Source organism: Motacilla alba, chromosome 15, assembly GCF_015832195.1.
Source record: "Motacilla alba alba isolate MOTALB_02 chromosome 15, Motacilla_alba_V1.0_pri, whole genome shotgun sequence".
NCBI lineage: Eukaryota > Metazoa > Chordata > Aves > Passeriformes > Motacillidae > Motacilla > Motacilla alba.
The window spans coordinates 3,483,969-3,508,955 of record NC_052030.1 but is presented as its reverse complement, the minus strand read 5'-3'; the positions used below and the strand labels follow the sequence as shown (position 1 = coordinate 3,508,955).

General features: G+C 51.2%; 1 protein-coding gene across 8 annotated transcripts in view; it reads right to left on the bottom strand.

Annotated features, from left to right (window-relative positions):
* The window catches only part of MSI1 (musashi RNA binding protein 1), a 34,758-nt gene that overhangs the window by 4,912 nt on the left and 4,859 nt on the right, over positions 1–24,987 (bottom strand). For 2 of the 8 annotated variants that reach the window (XM_038152011.1, XM_038152012.1), the window contains exons 2-12: positions 24,777–24,817; positions 24,567–24,648; positions 24,369–24,453; positions 21,271–21,408; positions 19,629–19,670; positions 17,888–17,980; positions 7,718–7,766; positions 5,656–5,738; positions 4,965–5,082; positions 3,310–3,390; positions 2,019–2,075 (exon numbers count right to left, since the gene is read on the bottom strand). In XM_038152011.1, coding sequence (XP_038007939.1) covers positions 2,019–2,075; positions 3,310–3,390; positions 4,965–5,082; positions 5,656–5,738; positions 7,718–7,766; positions 17,888–17,980; positions 19,629–19,670; positions 21,271–21,408; positions 24,369–24,453; positions 24,567–24,648; positions 24,777–24,817 — 869 coding nt within the window. The remainder of the gene's footprint in view (positions 1–2,018; positions 2,076–3,309; positions 3,391–4,964; positions 5,083–5,655; positions 5,739–7,717; positions 7,767–17,887; positions 17,981–19,628; positions 19,671–21,270; positions 21,409–24,368; positions 24,454–24,566; positions 24,649–24,776; positions 24,818–24,987) is intronic. The other 6 variants (XM_038152013.1, XM_038152014.1, XM_038152015.1 and 3 more) reach the window with 3 other exon arrangements.

Genomic DNA, 24,987 nt, shown 5'->3' with positions numbered 1-24,987 from the left:
GTAAAGGCTGAAACCCAGACTAGCTTAGGAGGGAATATTTAGTAGCAGGCACCAGCTCGTTTCAAGCAAACGTCATACAAGGCTTCTATCTGGGTTAGCTGCTCATTACAGGCCCTGGGCCAACGCAGGCATGTTGCTGCTTCACATCACCCCCAACGATGCTGTTCTGGGAAATAAAGGCTGCTGGCAGCCACCCTCCTGCCCCATCCCTGCTGCAAGGCCCTAACACGTGAATGAATGTGGTTTTACTGAGAAAGGAAGCAAGGATATCTCAAAAGCTCCAGCTCTTTTTCCAAGAAAAATCCTTCTTGCCTTTGCAGTTTTATCTGCTGAGACACCGGGTTTGTGTTGCAGTGACAAAGCACCCGTGCGTGCATCCCTGCCTCTGCCATGCCTCCTCTTGGCTCCCCTCAGAGCCGTGGAGCGCAGCCCGTGTGCGCTGCAGCCACTCGAAGGCACAAGGGCCCTGGAGCGCCCGGCTCTGCCCTCCCTCCGCCGGGCCAAGCGCAGCCCGTGCATGGGAAGCTCAGCCGCGGCCCAGCCGAGGGCGGCGCGGCGCCTGCTTGACAGGAGGCAAGCGTATCGGGGAGGGAAGAATGCCACAATCCCCAGCTGGTACTTCAGCGAGACACTCAGGGCTGTAAGCTAATGTGGCACCCAGCCAGGACAGCAGCATTAATAACTTCTTGTTGTGCAGAGCCCTGGTGCACCCCGGCCACCAGAGACAGCCAGGCCCTGGGTGAGTCACCTCTGCTAGGAAAAGGCACAGGACAGCTTGGGGTGGACATGAAGGGAAAAACTCTTCTACCAAGGCACCAACCTTCCTCTACAAATGTGATGGTTTTGCAGAAAAACACACATGTAAATAAACAACGGGACACACATCTGCTCTGCTTGCCAAGCAGAAGGCTCAAAGGTGCTTATGCAGCTGCATACATGGTGTCAGGGAAGGGTTTTGTTATGAGGGAAATGGGATTTAGTTTTCCCCCTAGCTCCCTCAGGGAAATTTGTTCATTGGTGGCTGCCAACCTCAGCATCCTCACGAACAGAGTCCCTGAGGATTAACATAGTTTTGTGCCACAGAAACTCCCTTTAAAGCCTGTTTAAACTGCTAATTCCAGAAGAGCTTTTTAGGAAGGTTTTTCATAAAGGGGTATTTTTTCCATACCCCTTTGCAGAGAGATTCAAACCCTGAAACAGGTGGGGGCAAGGAAGCACTGGGAAGGAGGAACACTATGGAAATGAAATGGCACATGGGGAGCAGGGTGCTACACAAAGCTGCTTTTCTATGACAGAAACCATGGACAGGACAGAGCTGGGGAAAACATGGCCATGGAAGGGAGAGTAGACAGAAGGAACATCACATAAGGAGAACACACTGCACACACCCCAGGGGCTGAGGATCTGGAAGGCATTTGTACTTTGAGGAAGGACACTGAGAACAATCCTCTGCTCCCATTTTGTTCCACAGCTCCCTACAAGTACTGCAAGACTTTGCAGGGTCCTACCACACTCACTCCTACCTGGGAAGCCTGTGTGGGAGTAGCTAGGGAACTACACCACTCAGAGCAGGGAAAGCATTCCCCGCACCCTCTCCTTCCCAGGGAAATGGGATTAGAGTAACCAGGAGTGCATCCACACCCTCTCCCTCGTCCCAGCACTCCAAATTTCATCCTTACAACAGCTCAGGTTTAAGACATTTGTAGACCTGTTGAAGTCACCCTGCTCTCTGCAGCTTCCATCTCTGGTTTACATACAGCCTGGGGCAAGGAGCTAAAAACAAGGCAAGCAGCAGGAAAGGACCTGCACGGCCCTCTTCAGAGGCAATACACATGGCTCTGATTGCCTCTCCATCTTTCCATCCCCAGCTTTGGATGGAGCTTATCCAGATGAAAGAGGAAATAAGGCACATTTCCAGGCTAACTGCGCCAGGCCGTGGAGCAGCAACACCACTGAAACAGCACAAAGCCCCCTTCTCCCCTTCCAGCTTGTGAGTTTAGGAAATGAGTGGGACTGACCTGTGAGCTCAGGGAGGACGGGGGCACTCGGGAGAGGGGTCCGCTCTACACGGAACTCTAAAAACGAAATGCAAGACAGCTTAGGAACTCATCAAACACCCCGAGGGAGACCCCCAGAGACACAGCAGCTGGGGTCTGCTGGGGGAGCAGTCTGCAACCAGACTGCAACCAGGCCAGTGTCTTTTTTAAACTGATTTATAACTGGTGCTGAAAGGTGCTGGACTCCTGACCTGAAGGCTGAAAGGATCCATTTAGCCTTGGAATAAATATGGCCAGGGCATAGGGCGAGTTCAAGCGTCAGTGTGTAGCCTCAGGTCTGCCCTGGAGCACCACCCTGCAACCTGGCCAATGTGACCTCTCAGCGGCAAGGCCAGTGGGTGCTCAGCATGTGCCACACTCAGCCCGACACAGGTTTACAATGAGAGACTTGAAGCCACTACAGCTAAATTCATGGAGAGCTTCCAGACAGCCAGGAGGCAACAGCAACTTTCAGCCAGTCAGCCTGGGCTCACCTCAGACAAAGAGGAAACTTCCCATTCCCAGCCCTTAATATCAAAACTTCATAAATCAACCATCGCACTGAGGGATGGAGTAAGAAAGGGATGCTCAGAGTTGCCACAACTCTAGAAAATAGCAATAGCAATAGCACAGTGTGTCCCTTAACTGTGCTCTGCCTCATTCCCAGGCCTGGCAGAGAGCAGGAGGGGAGGCCCCACAGCTCTGAGCAGCTGCGGCACAGCAGGTTCCAGCCATCGATCGCTGAATCCGTGTTTCAGTTTGCAGGGGATCTGCAGCCTCCTGGCCCAGCAGATGTTTTGTGAAGGCTGTGAGTGGTCCAGGCACTGTTCAGAACACAACTGCAGTGCTGCAGGCACCTGCCTTTTGCATGCCCAGAAGTTCCCTGGCACATGGTGCTTGACATTCTGCGCTACTTTCAGAGTGGTGGCAACTCTGGTAAAGAGAGACAGACACACACAAAGGCGGTGAGACAGGCAGAGCTGCGGGGCCCTTCTGTATCACAACAGCAGCCCTGCGGAGGAGCCAGCAGAAAGGACATCAGAGCAGCCTTGGGCTTTTCCTGCCACTGCAGTGTGAGGATAATCCTAATGAAGGACAAGCTGTTCCCACCTATTCCAGGGCTTCTCCAATCCCCCTTCCACATCCATCTCCAATTTAAAGAAAGACCAAACAGGGGAAAGGGTGAAAGGGGCAGAGCCTGGGTTATAGATCATGCCAGGGGCTCCCATCACCTGAAGGCAGATCAAAGAACAGAGCAGGGAGCTCCACTCACCAGGGAACTGGTAAGTGTAACCAGGTGCAATGCCAGTGTAACTTCGACTCGCGTAGGTGGCAGCTTGGAAGCCTGGATAACCTGGGAAGAGAACGGGACTCCGTTACTGCAAGTTGGAAAGGTCTGGCTGCTCATGAGCAGCAGGAGCATCCTTCGGTATCAGACAGCAGAAAGGGCTAACAGCAGAAGCCCCAGAAGAGCGCTGGGCAGAGCGCATAACACGTGCAAGCCTGCAGAGGAGTTTTAGCAGGCCCATTTAATTTTTCCTTGCTCCAAACATGTCAGGACATGGAGGTTTCCTTCTCAGACTCACAGCTCTGCAGACTAAGGCTTTCTGATGCATCAGCAGGATTTACAAACAGGAGATCAGGGAGGAGGGGGCATTTGAATGGCTGAGTCACTTTTGCACTAGAAGGGTTGGTGAATGCAGGTACAAAGAACATTTCTTCATGGCGCAGGCAGGAGCACAAGTCCTGCTCTTCCCCAGGAAGCTGACCACCTATAGGAACAAGCCTTTGAGAATGCAGGGCATTGGCTCACAGATGAATATTTGATTTGAGATCTCCCAAGACAAGAGTCTGTGGATTTCCCAGAGACTCAGTTTGAATCTTGCTGCTTTAAAATTCAGACGGCTTAGAAAAGGCAAAACCCAAAACCAAAGGCTGGAGATTTATTTTCCTTCAATAAGTCAAGTGAAAACATTGGTGGAAAAATGCCCTTTTGGGGGTTTTGTTCAGTGACTAACTGCTACTCAGCAGGCTTAGCACTGAGAGCCAGGCTGAATACATCCTGCCCAGCAACACCAGCAATGATCCTGAGCAAACAGAGCTCTTGGGTCAGCTCAGTCCTGGCTCCAAAGAAAGTGAGAAGAGAGAGAAGCCAGGACCAATACCCACTCTGGAAGGATCATGCTGACTCTCAGATCTAAGCATGAGGTTTGGTGGTCCTAGAAAACAGGGCTACAAATTGCTTTTGTTTTTAATTTTTAAATTTTTATCTGAGTGCTTTTGTCTTGGGAGCATTGGTAGACATGAAACCCAGCCTGCTTGTCACCATCTTCTCCTTACAAGACCGTCCCATGATAATTGTATAGCTTTCCCTGCAACACCAGGTATTTACTGTACCTGAGAGGGAGGGAACAGAGCGAGACAACACTCAACTAGAACTTTAAGGGCATTTTAACAGTCTTTAAATGGCAGCGGGGACATTTACACAGACCACTGCTTCAAGTGGAAGCTCAGTGGCTCTTTAATCAACCAGTTCATCAGAAAGCCTGTACAAGTGTGAGATGAAGAGGCCTGGGTACAGATTACTCCACACTCAGCTCTGCAGTTACATCCTATTCCACATGAAGGAATTGCTGTGCATGTGCCACGGCACTGCGGGACCGTGGAGGAGCTGCCGAGGGGCAGAACCGCCCCGCAGGGGCTGAGCCCAGGCTGTGGCAGGACCGGCCGGGCTGTGGCAGGGCGGCGGTGGCTCGTTTGCAGTTTTTCCAGGTGCCACCAGAGGGCAAGTTGCGATCGCGAACAGGTCCCGCGGCCCCGCGCGGGGAGCGCTGCCCTCGGCCGCCCCGCCGCTCCCGGAATAAACCTCTAAGCTGCTGCCTGGCACGGCCGGGAGCGGGGGGAGCGCAAAGCCGACCCGGGGCTTACCTAGCATGCCGATCCCCAGCATGAAGGCATCCATCCCGTAAGGCATGACTCGGGACCGCCCTCGTGCCGAGCCCGTTGGGGACATCACCTCCTTCGGCTGAGCTTTTTTACACTCCACCTGCCACAGGAAAGTAAGGATCAGGCTCGCCTGTCACAGGCTGGATCACAGACTGTCACAGGACACGGGCACAGAGCACAGGCAGGTCAGGCAGGGCTCTGCTGCCCTCTCTGGCATCGCTGTCCCCAGCCCTCCCTCTTGCTCTGCAGCCACCACAGGCAATGGGGAGCTCCAACACAGCTTTTCTCCTCGTGATGTTGCCCTTGATGTTGTACCTGACCATGCACCAGAGCCTCAAAGCCTAATTTTCCTCATTTCTGAATAAAGGTAAAGCCTGCCCCCTCCCAGGCCACTAAAAGGTTTTGTGTAACTTCAAAAACTCCAACACAGTTCAATTCCTTGTTTAGTTAGCTCTCCTCCTTGAGAACTCAGTATTATGCTTGCTTACCCCCATACTGTGAGCTTCTTCCCCAGACTGACTGCTGTGATTTTTGGGAAAAAACTCAATCTGATTCCCCACTGCAGAGAAGATGCATCAGGACCCAAGTACCTTGCACCCTGCCTCTGTGCCACTGCCCTGCTCTCTCCCACACCTCTGTCCCTGCTGCCCCAGGTTCTGCCCCAGACACTCACCATTTTGTTGTTGATCTCATGGAAGTGGATTTCACATACTTTTTCCACAATGTCTTCACTTTCAAATGTGACAAACCCAAATCCTGAAGAAAAAGCAAAACTCCCTGATCAGGTCAGACCTCTCACAGTTTGAACCCTCTACTCTCAGCCTTTTATTAGCAGAAGAAAAGGAGAGTACCATCAGGCCTTTCGAAAACAGCTGTCACTCATCTTCCCTCTCCAGCAAATTCTACTTTTATGCACAAGAACAGGACTGTCCTCTTACAGATTCTCCTCTCCTACTCACCCCATACCTCCCACCCTCTGAACCCAATTGGTCTCAAACCCAGGTTTGTTGTTTTTTGACTTTTTTTAAACTGTGCTCTTTGCAAGGCAAACCACATGGCTGGTAACACTGGGGAGGATCAGGGCAGATGCTCACACAAAGAATTGGCGGGGAAACCAACAGCTGCTTGCCAGGACATCACCACCCTCACTAAACGCACCCCACCAGCAGGAACACCCTACAGCTCCCTCGCAGGCCATAAAGCCTCGTGTGAGCAGGCACAGATCAGCAGTGCAGCTCACACAGTGAGGCAGATACAGGCACAGTGATTTGCAAAGTTTCACCAAAGTAAGGTTTGTATCTGGGGTAAGACAGGACGGCGTGTTCTTGGCCCCTGGCCCATGCTTGCATCTCCTTTCTCTCACCAGCCCCTTTACTGACAGTTCTGGCAAAGCCCAGCTCGGGTGGGCAGACTGAACTCCTCTAAGCTGACTGCAACCGTTTCCGGAGAACTGAGGCAGGTGGGAGGATATCTTAAAGCTTGCTGTGCAAGCAAGCTGGGATTAAGCAGAACTTTCCGCTTTCTAGAGCTGGCCAATTCCATGGCGCTGTAAAATAACATTCAAAAGCAGATGGGAATCCACTGCCCAGAACCCCACCTTTTCTCCACACTACCAGAAACATCTCGCTATAAACTCCTCCGTCTGTGCCCAGGTAGATTCCCACCACTGACTTCAATGCCCATAAGCAGAGGAGCTCAGGAATTCAGCAGGAAAATGTCAAAAGCAGTCCTGAGCCCCATCAGACCCCTACCAGGCCTGCTATGCCCTGGGCTGAGCCCCTCCCCGGTGATACAGAGGCTGGCAGCTCTCCCTGCTGCCTCCCAAAATGCCCAACAGCTCTAACTGGACCAGTGACTGGCAGGCACCCATGAAGGAACACGGGTTAACACTTCTTCCCTTTCAAGATGAAGCTGGAACAACATCCTAGGACTGCCGAGGCCTGGCAGTCAGAGTAGATTTAATGGCCTTAGAAAAAAGTAAAAATCTGAAGGGCACAGAGTGTAGCAAGAGCAGAAGGGAGAGTTCCCTCGCTGCTCTGGGGGCAGGAGTGCTTGGAAGTGCTTCAAACAACACACAGGAAAGCAGCCAGCATAGGGCTGTTCCTGACCCTGACTGGGAAGAGGCTGAAGCTAAGTTTGCAGGTCAAGTTGTTGCCATTAAATCTCCAAGTTGGATGCAAATGTCACACCTGCCACACCACTAGGTAGTCGGTCTGAGGACTGACCAGGAAGGCAGGGATGCCCATGGATGGGCTGGGTCCATATAGCACAAACAATACAGCCTTGCTCCCATCCTGTAACAGGACTCCACCAGCAGGACTTGGGTAAGAAAAGGTGACCTGGGAGCACAAGTGGGCTCAAGCACAAGGGGCGAGAAGCAGGCACTCCTCATGCTCTCGTGTCAGCTTCCCCAGAGCTCAGATTACTCGGGACAAGGTAAGACACACTGCAGGCTGGAGCCATGGAGGTGGACATGCAGAGGAGGGGGCCGTCTCCTCTCACATATCTGCAACTCGACAAGTTTACAGCACAGGAAACACACTGGACAAAAGCTCTCTGTGCTGCGAGGGCCACTGGTAAAAGATGCAGATGCAAAAGAATGGGGCGACTGGAGGCAAGATAGAGAACAGCTGCGACCCGCATGCCCTGCTGCTGGGATACCGACCCCTCCCTAGGCAAGGCAGGAGGCAAATCCTCTGCAGTAACCTCTCCTAGGGTCAGAAGACAGCTCTCACCTCGGTGTCGGTTGGTTGTCTTGTCAAACATCAGCATCGCATCATCCACCTGCAAAGAGAATGGCTGCAGTCAGATTATTACTGCTGCAACAAGCATCCTCCAACACAATTGTTCAGAGCTTCCCTGGCTTCCCCAAACCTGAGGGGATCAAGATGAGACATTCTGTCCCCAAGAAGGAAACAGGGTGTACACACATATGCAGTACACATAAGCTATCACACCAGGCACTTCCTCAAGCCATAACCAGCATGGTCCTGGTCCCCCCACCAGCCCGGGGCAGGTGCTGCTGGGCTGAGCCCTCTCAGCCCAGCCCCTGGCAGCAAGCGACCCCAATTGTTTGCCTGCAGCTCCAGCCGGGGGCCAAGGAGCAGGGAGGGCATTGTTCCCAAATCCCGGCCTCAAAGGAGAGGAGAATCAAAGGGGGGCAGAGAAGCAAAGCTGGAGAGGGGAGAGGAATAAGGGGCCTCGCAGCGGTGGGGGAAGCGGAGGCCTCAGACAACAGAGCCTGCCTGGGAAAGCTGGGAAGCGCCCCCACCCCCACCCCATGAGGAGCCTTTCCTCTAAGTGAGGTTTCCCACTGCTGGAGGCTGTAATTAGAGCAAATTTACTGCAAGGCCTGAGCAGGGCTGCCTTCCCGGGGGGAGGGGCGGCCGGATCCCATCCCCCAGCCAGTGGGGCTGCTCTCCTCCCCGGCACATCACCGGCACATCACCTCCTGGTGCCACTTTTCCCCCAATCTTCCCGCGGGTGTTGCCTTGCGGAGCCGCATCCACTCCGCAGGTCAGCCCGAGCAGGGTTAAAAAATACACTTCAATCCCCTCCGTGTAAGCCCCAGTGTAAACCTGTCCCACTGACCCATCCCTCCTCTAATACCACTGCCTTAATCCGATTATGAAACTGGACGTGCAAGTGCTCAGGGGAGGTGGCAGCAGTCTCCGGCCCGCAGCTGCCCTGGCCCTCCTCCTTCTCCATGTGAGACAGCCGGTCCCTGAGCAGCGAGCACTGCACACCCCCCAAATCTACAGGATTACTCCCTTGCCTCGTCCCAGGAAGAATCTGCATTGCTGCCTCCTCCCGAACAGCCACCGGAGAGGGCAGAGCGCTGCCCATGCCCTGGCACAGGCAGCCACGGGCTTTGTCCATGGAGACCCCACAACCCCAGTCAGGAAGGGGAGAGGCCCCTACTCTCAGGCCCCCAGCACAACACAGCACACCCTGCTCCACCTCAGGGCCAGGTGGATGGAAGGAGCCCTTACTGACAATTCCAGTACCATCATAAGCAGACAGAGATCATATTTGATGCCCTTGGCATTGTCTAACACGTCCACTCCAGGTGACAACAGACAACCTGGCTCCTGCTCATCTCACACACTTATCATCCTGGCTCAGCCTCCCTCAGCCAAGTAAACAAACACCTGAGAAACATGCCAAGCATCCACCTGGAGGCTCAGGGGACATAAGCCTTCAGACCCGAAGCAACTCCTCAGCAGCTTCCCAGGATACACAGTTAGGGAGATGGGCGCTTAGGGCAGCTCCTCGTGCTGTCATTCCCCATCGCCACTTGCTCCCACATCTGCACCATTTCCCTTCATGGTACAGCACAACTGTGATGTGCTGGAGGGAAATCCAATGTGGTTTAAAAAAAGTTCAACAGGTTTTATTGTCTGGTTTTCCTCATTTTAAAATCTAGATCCATTCCCCCATCCAGTTCACAAAAAAAGCTGGAGAAATAGCTGTTCTCCTCCCCAGTAAACACTGGGAGAAAGCTGTGTCAAAGGCACTCTGAGGTTGTGTCACTCCTAGCTCAGGTAGCTAGGGACCACAAACCCATCACAACGAGGAAAAAAACCAAACAAACTAGTGTTAATGAGCCCAGGCCCACTGCTGACTTACTCTGCCTGACCAGCCCTCCTCTCTGCAGAGCCTGGGAAGCAGGAGCAACTGCAAGTGGCAGAGCCCACTGCACTTGCACACAAACTCCTGGCACAGCAATATCCCAGGCAATGGCTGGACACTGCCACAGCACTCAAGCACTCAGAGAAAGATGAACAACCACTTTATCCCAAACCACGCTGTACGCTGTGAGGAGAGCTGCAGCCTTCCTCCTTCTGTGCTTTTTCCAATGGCTCTGCCTGCTTTGAGGTATCTATCCTGCACTCCAAAATGTACTTGCCTTGCAAAGACATAATTATTGTAACACATATTTGAAAGCTGTTTCCTGCTAAAAACTAAATCTTATACAGTACATAAGTATGTGTATATAGGTGTATATGTATATATAGGTGTATATGCACACAACTCCAGGGCTTCAACTCTGTGTATGGTATAACTGATATATTTTATTGCCATTAAAAACTACATATGACCATCTTTGTGTCTCCTTTCAAGGCAGCCTGTGGGCTGAGCTGGGTAGTCTCAGCACACACCTGTGGGGTAAAGCAGGGCCCCGATCCCACCCAACCCTTGCTACAGGGCACACGTCTGTCTCCCACCACGGATAACTTGGGCAGACCCTCACTCTTTGGGACCACATCCAGCACCCACCAAAGCTCTGCCTGCACCGATCTACAACCAGCACCAGCCGTAAGCGGGCAGCTATTGTGGTGGCGAGCACCACAATCCCCGCACCGCCGCTCCTCCCTCCCCGGGCCTTTCCCGGCTGGGCCGCGCCGGGCCCCAACAAAGGCGGCCGCCGGCGGGGCCGTCGCGATGGCAACGCGGCCGCCATGGCAGCTGGGGCCCGGATTAGCGGCTCACAAAGCCGCCCCGCAGCGCTCCGTGCCCGCGGCCCGGGATGGGCTTCGGGAGGGCACCCAACGGGGGCCTCCGGCACCCCAGCACAGGAGAATCGGCGTTCCCGAGGGATTCATGGCCTCGTTCTTAGCCCGCGGCTCCGTGCAGGGACACCTTTCAGGCTGCTGCAAGCCCTTCCGACCTGGCCTTGAACCTGCCCCTAGATGGGGCAGCCGCGGGTTCTCCGGGCAACCTGTGCCACGGCCTCGCCAGCCTCACAGGGGAGAACTTTATCCCAAGAGCCAATCTGAACCTATTCTCTCTCTCTCTCTTTCAGTTTGAAGCCATTCCCCCTTGTCCTGTCACTACATGCTCTCGTAAATGATCACCCCCAGGAACCTGGTGCCTTGAGCTGGAGGAATCAAGACAGGATGACTTGGTGCTCCCTGCTTTATAGGTTCTAAATGTTCCTATGCCTTCCCTAAATAAGGAGGGAAAAAAGAGGAGTGATTTTTTTTTTTTTTTAATGCTTTCTGTCTGGGCTAAAATGTATTTTTCCAAAGCATCTATTCTAATTTAAAGTGGTGGCAAATCTAAGACACACTCAGGCTTGTGGCCTGAGAGTGACATACTAAACTTCATGTAAAAGCCATCCAGCAGACTGGACTCCCCTATCCTCAGAAGCAGAGCATGATCCCTCCTTAAAGCCAACATCCAAACTGAGCTTGCCACTGCATTCTCAACAATTGACTAAAAATCACCACTGGGAACCTGGTACCTTGAGCTTAAGGAATCTGCTGTCTTCTCTCTAGATCCTAAGTATTCCCATGCCTTCCCTGGACAGGCAGGAGGAAAGAGGAGCAATTTTTGTCCTGCCAGGTGCTAAAAAACTGTGAGGCCACTTGGAAAAAGAGTGAACAGAGTTCACTCAGAGAAAGCCCTTTCCTCAGAGGGTAAGTCCCCTAAAGAAATACTTTAAAAGGGCATCCTCAACAGTTCCTTTTCACACAGTCCCAATGCAATTCCAGAAGTAGTACTAGACCCAAATTACAGGAAAAAGTCTGTATGAAAAAAAACATTTTCTGAGATGAGGATCCCATTACTGGAGCTTCAGCACCTCTCATTTAGAGGTGCCATAATCACAAATGATCCATCCAGCCTTGGCCAAAATACCTGGGGGTTTTCAGAGGTTTAATTCCACTCTAATATCTTTCAATTTTCCTGTTTCATTCTTCGTTATCTGCTATGGGGAGGCCAATGACATCCTCATAAAGATTTAATAAAATAATAATTTTCAATATCAGTTTGATAGGAAATGTTGGATGCACTTTCACAAAAGTAGATTTTGATTTGTAAATATTCAAGCAGAGGGTTTGTGGAGATGGACATCTTCCACCTGAACTGCAAATAAAAATGTCTGAGCTGGTCCTAGAAGGAATCACAGCAACATATTTGTAGTAAAGTTAGGCAGAAAAATAGTAACTGTTGAGATAGCTTCCATATGGAAAACAGAAATCAAACTATCTAGAAATCACTCGGCCATCCTGTCAAGAGACAGACGGCATTAACCTGTGAGGTTCAACCATCTGCACAAACAGGACAGGCCAACTCCAGGGAGGAGGATGCATGGACAGAGAGCCCGGCTCCAGGGAGCAGGTGTGCTGTGCCATTCAGACCCTTCTTACCCCACTCTGCAGACCCCCTCGCAGAACTCTGGGAACGAGACTTGGCCACAGGGACAGAGCTTGCTCCATGCACAGGAGAGCAGAACAGCCTGTCCAGGTGTCCTTGCCAGCTCTCACACAGGCACCTGGCAAATATCAGATGAACCCCAGAAGACCTGAATGACCATTACTGCTAGAGTGTTTTTGGCTATGTGCCTACCAGATGCGGAGCACAGAGAACCCTTTGTTCCAGAGGCATTGTTACCACAGGCCAAACTGCCTACTGCCACAAGAGAGGTGATCAGATTCCCCTTCTCCTCCCCTCCCCATCTGTTCATGGCAACCACGTTATGTGTGAGAATTTACATAAATTGCCCTGTGATCTGTGGAAGAAAATCCAAAATCCAGTTTGGAAATCCACAGCAGGTTGACAAGTAGCTTTGATCCCTGAAATTTCCAGAGAGTGGCAGATTAAGGATTAATTAATTAACATTCTCCCAATCCAAAGTGAGGAAAATCATGGCCGCTGTAAGCAAAGAAACAAATCTTCTTTAAAGACATTTGCCACCAGTATCTGAAGGTTTTCCCATTAGTCAGCAGGGAAAACTCATTCCATAAACCTAAGTCAACCACCCCATTCTTTTGTCAGGAGTACACGAATAGGCATTTGTGACAGACCTACAGACCCTCGTCGGATCCAGCAGCTCAGATACTGCGATTTTCCCTCATCACAACAGGAACAGCCATCACCTCAGTGAGACCTCAGGACCTCTGAGGTCCAGAATGTGGATGGAATATTAGATGGCAGCCTAAAGGTCAGAACTCTCCTCAGACTCCAGATCTTTTTTCTTGTTTGCTTCCAGGGTATTTTTAGAGAGGAGATCTCTCTCTTTGGGCAAGAGTTGCCTCACAGAGAGGCTGAGCTTTCATGACCAACTCATCCACACACAATTACCTCAGGCCCAGTGAGAGATGCAGACTGGTTTTAAGCACTTTCCAAGCACCCTTGGTGCTGCAACTGATTAGTGAGTCATGCAAAGACGTCACTGTGAATGTATTTCCTGCACTGCTGCTTCACCAAATGTAAAAGCACACAACAAAACCATGAGTTCAAAAACCTGATTCGGGTGCAGGCCCCCATTTCTTTGAGGACCTCTGCACTTCCAGTTTCTGTTAAGATCAGCTTTTCTCCTGACGACAAACAAAAGACCAGCTGCATCAAGTTAGAGCAGAGCTCTGCCTTGCCAAAACCTCCCAAGATCCCCACCAACAGACAACTTTGGAAGAACATAAAGACAAGACAAGTATATTACCACAGAGCCCAGAACACTACATCCCCATCCAAGCTATTTGTGATTTGGAGATTTTTTTAATTCAAAGGTGTCTGTGTATGTTAAAAGACCTTCCATGAATTTGCCCAATCATTTTGGAGCCTATGTAAATTTCAGCAACAACATCCTGCGGCAAAGATTTCACAGTTTAGATACGCTCCATGATAAAAGGACTTTATTTGTTCTAAGCCTCCTCCTATCTTGCAATTTATATGACTTTCTCCACCACAAAACTTCATCAGACCAACTCTTGCATTACAAAGATGATCTGAGTCTTTTCAGTTTTGATTTGAAACAAATAACCTTGCTTACAAGATCAGAGACCCAACAGTCCAAAGAAATTACTCTGATGGACAACTTTTCCTCCCCAAAAATAATACAGAACAACATGTTCCCACAGGTCGAAGTAGCAAAGGAGGAAGCTGCAACTTGAGCTCCTCTGGCATTCTCATATGTGTTGAACTAGACACAAGACTAGCTGTGCCTGAGGTGGTAGCTGCAAGACACCTTCCTTCTCTCTTTCTGTTGTAGGTTTTAGTGAGGGTGGTAGCCTGAATCTAGAGAAGCTAGTTGAAATAATTCCTTTTGCTGTCTAAAGATCTTCAACACCATGCAACTTAAGCCACAGCACTTGGCTACACATACTGTAAATGAAAGTCTTTCCAGGACTTCTGTCCTACAGTTGAAAAAATAATCTCCTTTAGAAAGCATTTGCATGGCCAGAGCTTGGATCTCAGAGAGATTCAAGTTTTGGAACCAGAGAGGCGTTTCCTAGAGATCTCACTATGCTCAAAGCCCTCGCAGCTGCACCTGACAAACCACAGCCAGCTTGAGATCACTTTTCAGTTTCTCTCTCTGTACTAAAAAAGAAAAAAAAACCCTTTATATTTTTTTTCTCAGAAAAACAGCAGCCCATATATTTTAGTCAGAGTTTTGAGTTTTGGAAGGAAAAAAACCCCAAAGTGATTCCTCTTTGAAGCAGAGACACACTGTATTTGGGATCCTCTTTGAAGCTTCATCTTCTGTGCCTGTTAAAGCCAAGTATTTTGATAGGAAGAACTGGGGTGCCAGTCTCTCCCTCTCTTGCTTTATCACTAAGTAATACTCACAGATTTCCTTTTCACACATTTTCATCTTTTTTTTTTTTTTTGCCACTTCCATTTTACAAAGGTGAGAGAAGGTTTTGGACACAGCAAGGAAAGAAAACAAAACAAAACAAAAATAAGAGAATAAGCAGAAATGCCAAAATGGAACAATCACATCTGGGACTTGTGTCTAATGAACTAGAACCATTTCTTTTGCAGCCCAACTAAACTTCCTTTTTTTTTCCTGCTAATGGACGTAGGAGGTGTGCTGCTTCTGACCCGAGATGCACTGACACCAACCACCTTGGTAGGCTTGTGAGCTGCAGTTCACGGATTTGAACTGGAGAGAACATTATGATAATCTAATTTGACCTCATCTGTTCTGCAGGCCATAGCACTTCCTCTTGTAATTCCTTCAGCATGTACATGCTTTCAGTCTGGGCTAAAATGTATTTTTCAAAAGCATCTATTCTAATTTAAAGACCTTAAATGGTGGCAAATCTAAGACACACTCAGGCTTGTGGCCTGAGGGTGACATACAAAACTTCATGTAAAAGCCATCCAGCAGACTGGACTCCACTGTCCTGAGAAGCAGAGCATGATCTCTCCCTAAAGCCAACATCCAAACTGAGCTTGCCACTGCATTCTCAACAACTGACTAAAAATCACCCCAGGGACCCTGACACCTTGAGCAATCAAGATAGGATGACTTGGTGCTCTTGGCTCGCTCCTCTCTAGATCCTAAGTGTTTCCATGCCTTCCCTGGACAGGCAGGAAGAAAGAGGAGCAATTTTTGTCCTGCCATGTCCAAGGTAACTGTGGGGCTTCTTCAAAGAGAATGGAACAGCTACAAAGCTCTTTCCTAACAGGGTAAGTCCTCTAAAGAAATGCTTTCAAAGAGCATCCTTAACAGTTCCTTTTCACACAGTCCTGATACAATTCCAGAAGCAATACTGAACCCAAATGACTTGGAAAGTCTTAATGAAAAAACATTTTCTGAGATGAGGATACCATGACTGGAGCTTCAGCACCTCTCACTTAAAGATGACATAAATCAAAGAGAAAAAGACCACTCATGGTGCCTGGGACACCTGTAAAGACAGGATTCTAGAAGACCTCTGAAACCTGGGAGGCCTCAGCACATCATAAAGAGCCACCAAAAGAGACTGTGCATCAAAATCATGTTTTCTGTAAGTCACAGCTGAAACTGAAGGCAAAAGGCTTAGCCCTACAAACCATACAACGGCACATTCAGAGCTCAGAACTCCAGAGGTGAAGGCCACAAGGTTTTCCTCTGAAATGCACTTTCCCATTGATCCTGCCCATCAGCCATACCAAACTATCTACTGTAGAGAATCTCTCAGGAAACAATTCTCCTGGCCATGGGTGAATTATTTGAGGCTTAGTCTGGAAGATGGTTACAGGCCAGGAACGATGCTTTACACAAGAGCTCTGAAGTGTCTCTCATCTGAAGTGAACAGATGAGTCAGAAAATTGCCCTGAAAACAGCAAGTCAATCTGACCAGCCCTAACATCTCCCCGTGGAACCTCCCAAGAGCCAAGGGGACAACTGCTCCAGCCTCACACAGACTTGGAGCTCTGGATGTTGTCCAGGACACTGGTTCTTCAGAAATGAATTGCTGTGCAGAGCTCTCCCTCCTGCCCACTCCAGAAAACAGTCTCACACAACCAGTCCTTGCCAGTCACCTGACATCAGAACACCTCTCAGCACACAACCCTTAAAAAAGAGAAACATAACAGCACCCCAAAAGAGCTGGAAAGGACAGCTCAGACTAGAGCAACTGTAACTGCCTGTAAACTGAGTGCCCTGTGACATGCTTCTTTGAATTAACAGGGATACAGTCAAGGTTAAAAGGGGATTATGCCAAAGACAATTTGTTTCCCTATCAAACACACCCATCAGCAGCACAGGAGAACTTGCAAGTCAAACAGCCTTCAGACCGCACAGACACATGAACACCACCACCTTCAGTGGTGGCACCCTTGAGGATACCATGTAAAAGCTCTTGGGGACTCAGAGTTTGCCTGTTTCTTATAGAAAATGAAACTGCATAGAGCTACCAACTGGCAAGCACACGGATATCCAACCACTTTCTCTTAGAAGGGAACAGAGTCCCACTTTGCACACCAGGACATACAAATTTGGCTTCAGAAGCTGAACGAAGGTTCTGAGCAGATACTTGTCTCAAACTTTTGCCCAAAAGTTTCAGCAATATGACAAATGTGGTTACAAAACTCCCTTTCCTTTCACTAATTAGTGTGCCTTACCATGACACCACCCTTTTGCAGGAAATTTCAAAAAAAATTTAATACCAAGCCTTCATCCCCACAGTGCAGCTTCCACGGTACTTCCCTCCATGACCATGATTCTATCAGCAACATTCTGGCCTGGTCACCACCCCCCAAACCATGTTCTTCCCTCCCAACTGGGCAGGAAGGTTCCAAGAGCTGCAGAATCCAATACCTCCTGCCCCAAACAGCAAAGCTATGCACAACTCCACTGAACAACAGTAAAACAGTGACAATGTCCTGCCCACAGAGGTGGCCACACTCAGCACTTGGGTACGATGATCCCCTTCAGTTCCCAATCCCATTAAAAATCTTGGGATCCTTCAGTCTAATCCTGCTGATATCACTCCTGAAGATGCTGACAACCTCCTCAGCTGAAAGGTCACAACTGAGATCCCTTCAAGCCTCAGACTGGGTGCAGTCTCACAATTCACACACCTGGCTGACGTGGACCATGGCACAAGCAACTTCCAGCCACAGTAGCCCACCTTTCCCTGAGCCACCACCAACCACAGAAGAGCCAGACCAACACAAGGGACAGCCTTAGTGCCAAACTTTCTTCAACTATACAACACTTACACCACCATTTGCCCAAGATTCAGCAGAAGTTTCAGGATAAAACCTTATTTTAAATAAAGGATTACTGAAAAATAAATCACATGGTTTTGAATTAGAACAGGCCAAAATCAGAGGTTTGATAAAGCAGCCACTCTGTTAGGAGTGTCTACAAACCTTCCTCCAGCATTTGAACAAACTGCAAATCTGTGAGCCACAAGAGGCTTCTGGACAGGGAAAAATTTCCCATAGCCGAGGTCCTAGCAAATCTGGGAAGGAGGATAAACTCTGTTTCAAATCACCACAGGGCAGGAGTCACTGGCTGTAGCCCCTACAAGGACATTACAGCCAGCCAGCATCTGTAACTGACCTTTAATCTACTTAACCCTTGCAAAAGACTCAAGCTTCTAATCCCGCCCCCACAAAAGTTCAGAAAACTCCTTTTGCCCCAGAAGCAACAGCTTTGATCCAACATCACTCAAGAGACTTACCTTCCCAAACTGCTCGAAATATTGTTTCACATCCTCCACAGTAGTGTTCACAGACAGACCACCCACAAATATCTTCTTCGTTCGGGTCACCATCTGGAAAAGGGAAGGACGGGAATTCACCAAATAAACCCAGAGCGAGCAGAGAAAGAGACTCAAAAGGCCACTAACTCCCCTCTGCTGCTGGGAAGCGCTTTTCCCTTTGCTGCAGCTGAGCTTCCAACTTCTTGAAGTCCTCTGGCCAAACACAGCTGGCAGATCTGTCCCGCACCAGATTCATGCTCTTGTCTTCACAGAGCCCACCACACGTGCCAACACCCAGCCCCACCTCCTCGTCAGACAATTACCAGCCTCTTCCCTCACCGACCTGCCACCACTCCCTTGGCACTGTGACACCACCCCAAATGTGTGGGGCACAGCTGTCCCTTGCCCAGCCCTGCCACTTTGCACAGCCAGCCTCTTCCAGGCAACGCCAGAGGTACCTGCTCTGCTCCCAGGGTGGCAGGAAGCCTGCCATCACAGGCAGGTTCCCCAGGCTTTGCCCTCCCACCCCACAAACTGCACAGCCTACCAGTCTGAAATGGAATAAGCCTCATTTCACTACCATTCTCCAGTCACTTAAATGGAGCCCAGTCAACACCCAGTTAAATCGCTTTTGCCTCTGCAAGAAGGTAAAGACAAGATCCCTCTGCCACTTGTCACTGATACAGCCAGGACAAGGAAGAAAACTAACTACCCTGAGAGGGTCCATGGCTGCCAGGCTGAGGCACACCGACATCCTTTGAACCAGCTCTCCAGCTGCATCCTCTCCTTAGCTGCTTGGCTACACCCCTGCTCTCAGAGGAACACATGGTCCTAATTACCCCAAGGAGCATAGGGCTAATCCGCAGCAATTCCCTGGCTTGGAGAGCAGCCCGTTCTAACACTAAAGCACCTTCTGTCACCAAACTGCTTAATGGAATTAACCCAATTCCTACCATGTGCTTCCTGGCTCCAGTTACTTGGGATACCTGCTCACCAATTGTTCTCAGTGCCTGAACCCCTTACTTCCCTCCCAGCACCAGTCTCCTCTTCCCTCTCTGCTTCTCAACACAGCTTCTCCCCAGCTCTTTCACCCCTAACAGCACTTAGAATACAGACTCTAAACTTTAAAACTCACATCCAAGAGCCAAGTTAAAGGAAGACCCAAAGTCTAAAGGCAGTCTCCAGCGTGCTGCTGGCTCCTCAGCTAAAAGTTTCTAGCTGCACACCTGGAAAAAGTTCCTGCCACTGTGCATTTTAATCCCAGGGCCTCTTGTAGGTAAGATCCAACACCAAACTCCTTTTGCCTTTTCCAGTGCTGAAGCACACAAGGGCATTTCATAAAGTAAAATCCTTCTCCCCTTCCCTGCCATACACCTATTCATCACACAGGTGCACACACATGACACTCTTCCACCTGTGTCACATCACAGTATGGAGTTTTCCAAATCTCCAAGGGCCTGGAACTTCCAACCATTGTCTGCAACCTTGGAAGGACTAAGGTCACCCTGGGCAGCATTTAATCCACCAGCTCTAGGGGGCCTCCAAGGGGCCTCCTGGTTCCTTCAGTGCCATGCAAACTCCCAGCACTGCACTCCAGGTGAGTCCTGAGCAAACCCCAGCCAGCAACTCTGTTGCATGCATTGCCCCCTTGCACAGAAGGACAAGGTTCACCACCACAAATTTTGCCCCTTGTGGCACAAGGGCTGCCCACAGTGCTTACCTTGGGCTGTGCTCGGCGAGGGAACGCTACCTTCGGGTCAATCTGAAAGAAATGTGGGGAAGAACAGGTGAACACACTTCTCCTGCCTGTTTACAGACACACGGTTTCCTCCATGTGCGCAGCCGTCTCTGCCCATGCGGCACCTTGCTAAAAACCCAAAGAATCTACCTGAGGTTCATAAAATGAAGCTGGCTGCAGACATCTTTCCCTCTTGGTAAGGTGTAACCCAGGGAGACTACAAGTCCCAGCATGCAGCGGTCCATCTCCAGCTGAGTGCTGGGCAGATGCACTGAGAGCCCATCACATGCTGGGATTAACAGGCTGGGCTGCACCCTCCGGCTCGGCCAGCCCCTGGGTGCCTTGCATCACCAGCCTCATAATAAAAGTGATTTCTTTTGCCTTTTTTGCTCTCACCCTTCACTCTTCCTACAAGTACAGAGCTCATCTGCGTAGTAACAAGACAGAAAAGAAGCAGCGCACAAACCCCCAAACGTTTCATCCCTTCAAACACAAACTGAAGAGCAGACAAAAAGAAGCCATAAAAGAGCAGACAGGATGGCACAAATTAACCCGAGGAGCCCAGGCCAGCCGGCTGCAGAGACTGCGGCCGCAGGGATCGTGCTGCCCCCCTCCCCAGGCCGCGCTGCACACAAAGCCGTGATGCCTCCCTCCCTCCCTCCCTCCCTGCGCGGGCTGAGCCTCCATTGTGCCTGTTCAGCTTCCCTATAAACCTGCTGCTGGCCGGAGCAGCCGGGCCCCGTGCCGCCATCCAGGTGCCGCGTGTTCTGCCGCGCTCAGCACGGATGAGCGCGTGCCCACATTGCCCTCACACCGCCACCAGCGCCGCCACAAAAGCTGGGACAATACTAATGCACCCACAAAGCCTTCTTTCCTCCTCGGCCACCACTTCTTTCTTTATAGCCTATTTTTACAGCAACTCCTGTAAAGTTACATCACATCGCGGATGATCCAGACCTACAAATCAGCTTACAAAGACCTGTGGTAAAGGCAGGTTTGGCTCATCCCCACACTTGGACAGGCTGCAGCTGGGAGGGCAGCCTGGAGCATTGTCCCATCAGCCCAGCAGCTTCAACAGCCCAAAAGGAAGCTGTGTTTCTCCAGCTCCTCTCACTGCTTTGTTCAGCTTTCCAGCCTGGCTGCCCTCCCGTCCCACATCCTTTTACTTGTCTCACAGCCTCGGAGCTTGGCCCCGCTGTGCCCTTCCACCAGCTCCTCTCACTGCCTTCCCCACCTCCATCCTGACTCACAGCTCACAACATAAATAAACTCAGCACGTAGGTAAACACAGGCAAAACTGAAGAGCACAAATAAATTCAAAAATAAACCTCACTCCCCAAGCGCCAGCAGATTAGCATACCCTCCAGTGCCTCCCTGGGGCATCGGAACCATCCAGGCCCTCCCCAGGCACACCCCCCCCCCTCCCCACTGCTTCCTGGCCAGTACAGACACCCACAGCGAATTCTGAGGACAGGGGACGGCAGGAGACCAGGAGGTTGATGGCAGATAATAAGCAAAAACAATAATCTACTGTCTTTTACTTCTCAGCCAGTGTCATTCAGCTCCTGCCAATAAGATGCTTTCATACTCAGCAATGCTAAGCTCAGCCTCATTTTCTCATTACCCTGAGTGTGATCAACTGGGCAGAGATAACGTGTCCTCCTGGCTGGAGAGAGCAGGCAGTCATTTCACAAATTCTTCTGCACAACCAGCTATTGTTGCAGGTAGAGGGAGGCTGGGGTGACTGATTGCAGGCGCAGCCCTGGGAACAGGCAGAGGGGAGTGAGTTTGGTGCTGGACTCAAGTTACTCAAACTGGACTGCTCCTTGGCTGCTGGAGTCTTTCCTAATTAAAGCAAAGGCACCGGTACCTTATTCCCTCATTTCTGGTGTTAAAACAAATAGCCCTGGAGGAGTTGTGTTTCAGTGTCACCCACTGACGTAATGGATCCTTTTTACAAACCCAGATAGAAATCTGCTAAGAGCATTCAGAACTGCTCAGATTGTAACCAAAAAAACAAAACCCCAGATCAGGCTGCAGTGAATGGAAGTCACCTGAGCTCAAACTGCTTCCAGTTCACCCCACAAGACTTTGGTAATGAGGAATCCCACAGAAGTCGCAGGTGTACCAACAGGCCAGCCAGGTCCTCAGTGATGCTCTTCAGACCACCTAGAGCAGCCCCATTTCATAGCTCAGATCTCATAACTGCTGTGTTAGCCTAGCTGGCATCAGTGTCCCGAAGCACAGGGAAGGCTGGGAAGGACCTGCGAGACGTCAGGTCTGGGTTTGTTCTTTCATTGTACCTCTGTCACTACCTCTGCCCTGCTGGTCTGCACTGCAGGGGAACTGCAGATCACTCCCTCCACCACAAAAGAGAAACCCAGCAAAAACTCAACAACGGCAACAAAGAAACGACGGGATGACCCAGCACTGCCAAGTGCTCTTCCCAGAGCACATAAAGAAGCAGCTCAAGGCAGCGGCCAGCTGCAGCTCTACAAAGTCACGCAAATCTTTTACCTTGAGACTGTAAAGCCAATTCTCATATCAAGTATTTTCAAAAATAACCCTGTAGTCTGCTATCTAGTTTACAAACAAAGAGGAGTCTGAAAAGAACAAGGCTGCCCCGAAGAATTGGGCCAACCGCCTTCATTAGGGTAGGAAGATTCAGAAGACAATGAAGCAACAAGTTGAGCAGACACTGTATCAAATACTGTTTGCCAGGAGACACCAAGCCCCATGAGAAGGCTGTCCTTACAGGACACCAGGCCTTTTCCTGCAAAGTTTCATAAAACTCTAAATTAAGATTTAGATGAGTTTGTGTCATTTAACCCATGACTCACAGCAAAGCCTTTCACCTCAGCAGGGAAAAGGCATATGGAGGTTCCATGTGCTCCCATAAGATCAACCTCTCACAAGGCAAAACGCCCCAAAACATCTGACCCAGCTGAAAACTGCACCAAACAAACAAAAAATAAGAATGAAGGGGGAAGAGGACCAAAGTTCCTAACAAAGAAGGCCCCGGTGAAACTGTCCCTATTCTCTGTGCCGTGCCAGCGGGGCGAGCGGAGCAGATGCAGCAGGGAATTTCAATGGCTGGCGGGTCCCTCCGCCACCAGGCCCTTCTGTTCTCCTGCAGCGCCCACCGTCCCTCCCTGCCCGCGTGGGCTGCACCGTGGGCTGCAGAGAGCCTTCACACAGCCGGCAGCGTGGGGAGAAGAATGGACAGCATGGATTTCAGCTCGCTCCCAGCTCTGAAACACTTCCAGGATTAGTGCTACAACCAACATCCATCACTTGCCTTTTCAAGAGGGGTCTATGCCAGCCCACAGACCCATGACAGGACTAGCTGATCAGACACTGTGTTTACACAGGCTGTGAAAAAAAAAAAAAAAGAAAAAGAAAAAGAAAACCCTGGGCCCTCTTCAAAAGACATTACTGTAAACCCCCACCTCAGAGCAAAATTCACATCACTCCAGGAAGGAGGAGGGCCGGGAGTCCTGGGGACCCAGCCTCAGCCAGGAAGGCTGAGGTGGGTTTAACCAGGAGCTCCCGTGGGGAGGAAGGACCTGTGCACATCAAAGGGAGAGAACCAGGCGGTTAAACAGGAACAGACATAAATCTTGCTGCAACTCATGCCGTAAACCCTAAGAAAGAGGGTCTCGCTCTCCCGCCCTCTCCTTCTGCCAAGATAAAGACTAGGACGCCTGGGCCACGCACTGCAAGAAATAAAACTCTGCAGCTGGGCTCCTAAGTAGCCCTTGCCTGGAGCCAGAACATGCCCCCTCACCGTGCCATCCCCTTGCAGCCCCCGCCACTTCCCTGTACCTACCCTCACCTTCACCCCAGGGCAGCAATAAGGAAAAGGAATTCAGGAGAAGGCAAGTTACTGAAACTAAAGAGAAGGCACCTCCCACTCAGACATCTCACCCCCACCCCTCAAAACAGTCTGCACATCTCCTGAGCACCACAGATTGACAAGGCAGGACCCACCACCTTATGCCACTAGTCCAGTGAGCCACCAAATCTTTCTGCTGGCCCAGCTGGGGCTCCTCATCACCCAAACTTGCAGAGAGAGGGCTGGAGCCACAGCCGCTCCAAGAAGCTGGCGGTAGCCCACATGGGCAGACACGGGCCACGCTTGGAGACAATAAAGTCCTGAACTTCCATGACCATTACAAAAACTTCACCTGGGGAAACCACAAGAGAGTCTCAGGGGTGCACAGAATGAGGGCTCTCTGCCTGGAAGAGGAGATGCACAGGCCACCATGGCCAGGGAAGCAGGGCCTGGGCGCTGGGGAACAGCACCCCTGAGGAGGGATCAGTGCTCAGCAGCACACAGGATGAAAGGGCGGCTTCCCTCTCTCGGAACGCAGCCACGTCTTATTTCCCGGGGCAAATCCTCATCCCAAACGTGTTCGGGTGTCCCAGCTTCCAGAGGGCTACAGTCACTGCCGGGATGGGCCTTGCAACCAACGAGCGAGAAGAAAACCATCACCAGGATCCACAGACCCACACCAGGAATCGGCACACGGTGAGCCCTGTGCTTGGGCGGCAGCTAGGCTACCCGCCGGCAAGTGGGACAGAGATGGGAACGATCGATCCGTATCAGGAATCAATAGTTTACAACCTCTAACTGGAAATCAAACACTACAATCGACGGCTGCTCCGAGCACAGCCGTTCCACCGGTAAATGCACCCCTGAGATGAGAGAAGTCATCTCACCGTCTTGGAGTCCAGTTCATGTCTGGATTGGGCCAGGACCTTGTCGACGCCAGCCTGGTCCATGAACGTGACGAATCCGAAGCCCCTGAGCCCCACAGCCCGGGCAGAAGAGGGGATGCGGAGAGAAGAGAGAAAGTTGGTTAAAGTGGCGGTCGGGCCGCGGCGGGGGCGAAGGGAGGCGCGGGCCGGGCCTCTCACCTGGATCTCTTTGTCAGCGGGTCCCGCATCACCAGGCACTCCTTCACCTCGCCGAACTGGCTGAAGTACTCCCGCAAGCCCTCTGCAAGTACAGCACCCACCGTGGGCGTCCCGTCCCGGCCTCACTTCATCCCCCCCCCCACGCCGGGCTCAGCCCCAGGTCCGCCACCCCCGGCCCCGGCGGCAGGTGCGGGGCCCCGCGACGCTCACCTTGCGTGGTCTGCCAGCTCAGTCCCCCGATGAACATTTTGCTGCGGGAGGAAGGGGAGAGCCGTGAGCGGGGCCGCGCCGGGGGGCCGCGGCACCCCGCGGGGGTGGCGGCAGCGGCGGCGGGGCCGCGCGGGGAGGGGAGGGCGCGGATCGGCCATGTTGGCAGCGGCACCGCCGCCGCCGCTGCCTCCGCCGCCGCCGCGCCTGCCCG